Raw genomic sequence first — 8,265 nt, 5'->3', positions numbered from 1 at the left:
AGAGAGAGAGAGAGAGAGAGAGAGAGAGAGAGAGAGAGCACTGGTGTCTCCCTCTGCCCCATGGCAACAACACCATCGAGAGAGAGAGAGAGCACTGGTGTTTCCCTCTGCCCCATGGCAACAACACCATCGAGAGAGAGAGCACTGGTGTTTCCCTCTGCCCCAACAACACCATCGGCAATGGCAACAACACCATCGAGAGAGAGAGAGCACTGGTGTTTCCCTCTGCCCCATGGCAACAACACCATGCACTGGTGTTTCCTCTGCCCCATGGCAACAACACCATCGAGAGAGAGAGCACTGGTGTTTCCCTCTGCCCCATGGCAACAACACCATCGAGAGAGAGAGCACTGGTGTCTCCCTCTGCCCCATGGCAACAACACCATGGTGTTTCCCTCTGCCCCATGGCAACAACACCATCGAGAGAGAGAGCACTGGTGTTTCCCTCTGCCCCATGGCAACAACACCAGAGAGAGAGAGAGAGCACTGGTGTTTCCTCTGCCCCATGGCAACAACACCATCGAGAGAGAGAGAGAGAGCACTGGTGTTTCCCTCTGCCCCATGGCAACAACACCATCGAGAGAGAGAGAGAGAGAGCACTGGTGTTTCCCTCTGCCCCATGGCAACAACACCATCGAGAGAGAGAGAGCACTGGTGTTTCCCTCTGCCCCATGGCAACAACACCATCGAGAGAGAGAGCACTGGTGTCTCCCTCTGCCCCATGGCAACAACACCATCGAGAGAGAGAGAGCACTGGTGTTTCCCTCTGCCCCATGGCAACAACACCATCGAGAGAGAGAGAGAGAGAGAGAGAGAGAGAGAGAGAGAGAGAGAGAGAGAGAGAGAGCACTGATGTCTCCCTCTGCCCCATGGCAACAACACCATCGAGAGAGAGAGAGCACTGGTGTTTCCCTCTGCCCCATGGCAACAACACCATCGAGAGAGAGAGAGCACTGGTGTTTCCCTCTGCCCCATGGCAACAACACCATCGAGAGAGAGAGCACTGGTGTCTCCCTCTGCCCCATGGCAACAACACCATCGAGAGAGAGAGAGAGCACTGGTGTTTCCCTCTGCCCCATGGCAACAACACCATTGAGAGAGAGACTGAGGCAACAACACCATCAAGAGAGAGAGAGCACTGGTGTTTCCCTCTGCCACATGGCAACAACACCATCAAGAGAGAGAGAGCACTGGTGTTTCCCTCTGCCCCATGGCAACAACACCATCAAGAGAGAGAGCACTGGTGTTTCCCTCTGCCCCATGGCAACAACACCATCGAGAGAGAGAGCACTGGTGTTTCCCTCTGCCCCATGGCAACAACACCATCGAGAGAGAGAGCACTGGTGTTTCCCTCTGCCCCATGGCAACAACACCATCGAGAGAGCGAGAGCACTGGTGTTTCCTCTGCCCCATGGCAACAACACCATCCACTGGTGTTTCCTCTGCCCCTCATGGCAACAACACCATCAAGAGAGAGAGAGAGCACTGGTGTTTCCCTCTGCCCCATGGCAACAACACCATCGAGAGAGAGAGCACTGGTGTTTCCCTCTGCCCCATGGCAACAACACCATCGAGAGAGAGAGAGCACTGGTGTTTCCCTCTGCCCCATGGCAACAACACCATCGAGAGAGAGAGCACTGGTGTTTCCCTCTGCCCCATGGCAACAACACCATCGAGAGAGAGAGCACTGGTGTTTCCCTCTGCCCCATGGCAACAACACCATCGAGAGAGAGAGCACTGGTGTTTCCCCTGCCCCATGGCAACAACACCATCGAGAGAGAGAGAGCACTGGTGTTTCCCTCTGCCCCATGGCAACAACACCATCGAGAGAGAGAGAGCACTGGTGTTTCCCTCTGCCCCATGGCAACAACACCATCGAGAGAGAGAGAGAGCACTGGTGTTTCCCTCTGCCCCATGGCAACAACACCATCGAGAGAGAGAGAGAGAGCACTGGTGTTTCCCTCTGCCCCATGGCAACAACACCATCGAGAGATAGAGAGCACTGGTGTTTCCCTCTGCCTCATGGCAACAACACCATTGAGAGAGCGAGAGCACTGGTGTTTCCCTCTGCCCCATGGCAACAACACCATCAAGAGAGAGAGAAATAGATTAAAAAAAGATGGTGGGAGGGAGAGGATGAGAGAGTCAGGTAAAGATGTATTTTTATGGTAACTAAAAATATGTATTTTTAGAGTCAGTATACAACCTGACCATGATTACAAAACAAATACGTTGTTTGAATCAGTTTTGCCTGCAGGGTGACCATATATGTAGTATCAGTAACAGCCTACCTGTATTCTGTCGTTGTAGTTATCTAGTAGTAACACTCCAGAGCTGGTGACTTTCTTGGTCTCCACCATGGTCTTCAGGTCAGCTAGGAGATTCATGTGCTTGGACATGTCAGTAGCTAGTACCTATAGAGACAAACAGCAACACCTTGGATTAGTTCAATTGGGTGCTATGCTGGAACTCACTCACTCACTCACTCACTCACTCACTCACTCACTCACTCATTAGATAATTAATGAATTAATGAATCAATCGATTCACTTGCTAAATTAATCCATCCATCCAGCCACCAATCCATCCAACGTTCCATCCATCCATCCACCCACCCACACACCCATCCATCCACCCATCCATCCATCCACCCATCCATCCACCCACCCACCCACCCACCCACCCCCCCACAAACCCATCCATCCATCCACCCACTCACCATGTCTATGACCATCTTCCTGAGGGACTGCCGTTGTTTCTTGGTCAGGTTCTGGAAGATGTCACAGTTCTCTTCCTGAAGCAGCTTGAAGCCTACAGCCAGGTGGTGGTTCTCTAGGACTGACGAGTCATTGTACATGAGGGCCAGCTCCGAGTCTGGAGGGAAACAAACAGACAATACCATGGTTAGGAAGCTGTTTCTCTGATGCCATTTTGAATAATATAGTAAGATACTTTTCCAAGGTAATATTTATTAGGTATTTATATAGAAGCATGTATATTTTGACGAGTGTGTGTAGATTTGATCTGGTATTTCTCTCTCATTCTCTTTCTACACGTTGCACATTGAATAAAGTGAATAAAGTGAACCAAGTGAATAAAGTGAACCAAGTGAATAAAGTGAACCAAGTGAATAAAGTGAACCAAGTGAATACAGTGAACCAAGTGAATAAAGTGAACCAAGTGAATAAAGTGAACCAAGTGAACCAAGTGAATACAGTGAACCAAGTGAATACAGTGAACCAAGTGAATAAAGTGAACCAAGTGAATACAGTGAACCAAGTGAATACATTGAACCAAGTGAATAAAGTGAACCAAGTGAATAAAGTGAACCAAGTGAATACAGTGAACCAAGTGAATAAAGTGAACCAAGTGAATAAAGTGAACCAAGTGAATACAGTGAACCAAGTGAATAAAGTGAACCAAGTGAATAAAGTGAACCAAGTGAATACAGTGAACCAAGTGAATAAAGTGAACCAAGTGAATAAAGTGAACCAAGTGAATACAGTGAACCAAGTGAATAAAGTGAACCAAGTGAATAAAGTGAATAAAGTGAATAAAGTGAACCAAGTGAATAAAGTGAACCAAGTGAATAAAGTGAACCAAGTGAATAAAGTGAACCAAGTGAATAAAGTGAACCAAGTGAATAAAGTGAACCAAGTGAATAAAGTGAACCAAGTGAATAAAGTGAACCAAGTGAATAAAGTGAACCAAGTGAATAAAGTGAACCAAGTGAATAAAGTGAACCAAGTGAATAAAGTGAACCAAGTGAATAAAGTGAACCAAGTGAATAAAGTGAACCAAGTGAATAAAGTGAACCAAGTGAATAAAGTGAACCAAGTGAATAAAGTGAACCAAGTGAATAAAGTGAACCAAGTGAATAAAGTGAACCAAGTGAATAAAGTGAACCAAGTGAATAAAGTGAACCAAGTGAATAAAGTGAACCAAGTGAATAAAGTGAACCAAGTGAATAAAGTGAACCAAGTGAATATAGTGAACCAAGTGAATAAAGTGAACCAAGTGAATACAGTGAACCAAGTGAATAAAGTGAACCAAGTGAATAAAGTGAACCAAGTGAATAAAGTGAACCAAGTGAATACACAATCCATATCTCAAGACTTAAAAGTAATTCTTTAACCCGTCTCCTCTCCTTGATCTACACTGATGGAGGTGGATTTAGCAAGTGACATCAATAAAGGATTATATCTTTCACCTGGTCAGTCTATGTCATGGAAAGAGTGGGTGTCCTTCATTTTTACTATACTCAGTGTACATGTACGGTACCTGTTAGATATTGGGGGCATCCTGGGATGTGCTTTTGGATGTTATTGCTGAAAGTGTGCGTTAGCTAGCATGCTGTAATTGTAATGGTTGCATTATCTCCCCGCTAATTCAGTTACTTCCATGTTACAGGTGAATCTACAGCCATCAACATACTGTTGTCCTGCACATCTAATGTGCCTTCTCGTGTCTATCGTCAGAATAAACAGACCGCTGGCTGGACAGTCGTTGGACAATTAAAAACAGAACGCAAGAGAGTTACGAAGTACGATCACATCTGTTACACTGATGCCGAGACCAGTCTCCTTGTCTTTGCTGGACGGCTGTTACACACACACACACACACACACACACACACACACACACACACACACACACACACACACACACACACACACACACACACACACACACACACACACACACACACACACACACACACACACACACACAGTCACACATCAGTCACACATCAGTCACACACGTACACACACACACACACACAGTCACACATACACACCCACACACACACACACACACACACACACACACACACACACACACACACACACACACACACACACACACACACACACACACACACACACACACACACACACACACACACACACACACACACACACACACACACACACACACACACACACACACACACACACACACACACACACACACACACACACACACACACACACACACACACACACACACACACACACACACACACACACACACACACACACACACACACACACACACACACACACACACACACACACACACACACACACACACACACACACACACACACACACACACACACACACACACACACACACACACACACACACACACACACACACACACACACACACACACACACACACACACACACACACACACACACACACACACACACACACACACACACACACACACACACACACACACACACACACACACACACACACACACACACACACACACACACACACACACACACACACACACACACACACACACACACACACACACACACACACACACACACACACACACACACACACACACACACACACACACACACACACACACACACACACACACACACACACACACACACACACACACACACACACACACACACACACACACACACACACACACACACACACACACACACACACACACACACACACACACACACACACACACACACACACACACACACACACACACACACACACACACACACACATCAGCACATTCCAAAGGGTGGGCCTAATTAGTTTGTTGCCTTGGTGGCAAGGCTAATACATGTTATGTCAAATGACGATTGCATAACTGGGGTGGATTAAAATCAGTTCACTCTGCCTAGCGGACACACAGTCCAATCTCAACATTGTATAATCTTATACTAAGAATTAGGTTTCAATAGGAATCCAATTACCCTTCATTCTATCTACAATACCGTTTAGCTTGAATTGAGTTCATTTGTCTTTCAAGCCAACCATATTGTCATTGTCACACCAAACATGTTCATGTCAATGTTCAAAGGAGTTGGCTATTCAGCATATACAAATCTGGGACCAGGCTTCATGGCAGATAATTGTATGTATTCCATGTAGTCCATGTATTATATGTATTCCATGTACTATATGTAGTCCATGTATTATATGTATTATATGTATTCCATGTATTATATGTATTCCATGTATTCTATGTATTATATGTATTATATGTATTCCATGTATTATATGTATTCCATGTATTCTATGTATTATATGTATTCTATGTATTATATGTATTCCATGTACTATATGTATTCCATGTATTATATGTATTATATGTATTCCATGTACTATATGTATTCCATGTATTCTATGTATTATATGTATTCCATGTACTATAAGTATTCCATGTATTATATGTATTCCATGTACTATATGTATTCCATGTATTATATGTATTATATGTATTCCATGTTGTCACGCCTTGGTCATTGTATTTTGTGTTTTCGTTATATGTTTGGTCAGGCCAGGGTGTGACATGGGTTTATATGTTGTGGTTCGTATTGGGGTTTTTGTATTATTGGGATTAAGGCTGAGTAGGGTTGTTGCTTAGGCTTGGCTGCCTGAGGCGGTTCTCAATCAGAGTCAGGTGATTCTCGTTGTCTCTGATTGGGAACCGTATTTAGGTAGCCTGGAGTCGGAAAAAAAGACACGGCGGCGCAGAGCGAAAACCGAAAGTCACCCCCAAATATTTATTGGGGGAGGGCTCGGAGAGAGAGTGGCTGAGTCAGGAGTCAGACCTGAGCCAACTCTCCCTGTGAATCGTGAAGAGCAGTTGCAGTGGGAGAGGCTGCACCACTTGGAGAATTGGACATGGGAGGAAGAACTGGATGGAAAAGGACCCTGGGCTCAGCCTGGTGAATATCGCCGCCCCAAGGAGGAACTAGAGGCGGCTAAAGCGGAGAGGCGCTGGTATGAGGAGGCAGCACAGCGATGCGGATGGAAGCCCGAAAAGCAGCCCAAAAAAATTATTGGAGGGGGGCTAAAAGGGAGTATGGCTATGCCAGGTAGGAGACCTGCGCAAACTCCCTGTGCTTACCGGTGGGCTAGAGAGACCGGGCAGACACCGTGTTATGCTATGGAGCGCACGGTGTTTCCAGTGCGGGTGCATAGCCCGGTGCGGTTCATACCAGCCCTTCGTATTGGCCGGGCTAGAGTGGGCATCGAGCCAGGTAAGCTCGGGCAGGCTCGGTGCTCAAGAGCTCCAGTGCGCCTGCACGGTCCGGTCTATCCAGAGCCACCTCCACACACCAGTCCTCCGGTAGCAGCTCCCCGCGTCCTCAATCCTGTAGCACCAGTTCCAGCACCACGCACCAGGCCTTCTGTGCGCCTCGCCTGTTCAGCACAGCCAGAGCCTTCCTTCCCTCCTGCGCTGTCGGAGTCACTCGCCTGTTCAGCACAGCCAGAGCCTTCCTTCCCTCCTGCGCTACTGGAGTCTCCTGTCTGTTCAGAGCTATCAGAGCCTTCCTTCCCTCCTGCGCTGTCGGAGTCTCCCGCCTGTTCAGCGCTATCAGAGCCTTCCTCCTCTACAGCGCTGCTGGAGCCTCCTGCCTGTTCGGAGCAGCCTGAGCTGCCAGTATGCAGGGAGCTGTCAGTCTGCAAGGTGCTGTCAGTCTGCATGAAGCAGCCAGAGCTGTCAGTCTGCAAAGAGCTGTCAGTCTGCAAAGAGCTGCCAGTCTGCAGGGTGCTGTCAGCCTGCATGGAGCAGTCAGAGCTGTCAGCCTGCATGACGCAGCCAGAGCTGTCAGTCTGCAAAGAGCTGCCAGTCTGCAAGGAGCTGCCAGTCTGCAAGGAGCTGTCAGTCTGCAAGGAGCTACCAGTCTGCAGGGTGCTGTCAGCCTGCATGGAGCAGTCAGAGCTGTCCGTCTGCATAAGGCAGCCAGAGCTGTCAGCCTGCATGGAGCAGTCAAAGCTGTCAGTCTGTTTGAAGCAGCCAGAGCTGTCAGTCTGCATGAAGCAGCCAGAGCTGTCAGTCTGCATGAAGCAGCCAGAGCTGTCAGTCTGCAAAGAGCTGTCAGTCTGCAAGGAGCTGTCAGTCTGCATAGAGCAGCTAGATCCGCCAGTCAGCCATGATCTTCTAGATCTGCCAGTCAACCAGATTCTTCCAGATCTGCCAGTCAACCAGTCTCTTCCAGATCTGCCAGTCAACCAGTCTCTTCCAGATCTGCCCGTCAACCAGTCTCTTCCAGATCTGCCAGTCAACCAGTCTCTTCCAGATCTGCCAGTCAACCAGTCTCTTCCAGATCTGCCAGTCAACCAGTCTCTTCCAGATCTGCCAGTCAACCAGTCTCTTCCAGATCTGCCAGTCAACCAGTCTCTTCCAGATCTGCCAGTCAACCAGTCTCTTCCAGATCTGCTACTCAACCAGAATCTTCCAGATCCGCCAGCCAGCCAG

At 47.8% G+C, this 8,265-nt stretch overlaps 1 protein-coding gene across 12 annotated transcripts in view; it reads right to left on the bottom strand.

Moving 5' to 3' along the window:
- LOC118388049 (cAMP-specific 3',5'-cyclic phosphodiesterase 4D-like) overlaps positions 1-8,265 on the bottom strand; it is a 469,033-nt gene that overhangs the window by 7,682 nt on the left and 453,086 nt on the right. For all 12 annotated transcript variants that reach the window (XR_008142771.1, XM_052525216.1, XM_052525217.1 and 9 more), the window contains 2 exons: positions 2,720-2,874; positions 2,292-2,414 (listed from right to left, as the gene is read on the bottom strand). Coding sequence is in view for 11 of the 12 variants with exons in the window: in XM_052525216.1 (XP_052381176.1) it covers positions 2,292-2,414; positions 2,720-2,874 (278 nt within the window). In the remaining variant the exon portion in view is untranslated. The remainder of the gene's footprint in view (positions 1-2,291; positions 2,415-2,719; positions 2,875-8,265) is intronic.

Source organism: Oncorhynchus keta, chromosome 9, assembly GCF_023373465.1.
Source record: "Oncorhynchus keta strain PuntledgeMale-10-30-2019 chromosome 9, Oket_V2, whole genome shotgun sequence".
Lineage (NCBI taxonomy): Eukaryota > Metazoa > Chordata > Actinopteri > Salmoniformes > Salmonidae > Oncorhynchus > Oncorhynchus keta.
This window is presented reverse-complemented; position numbering and strand designations above follow the sequence as displayed.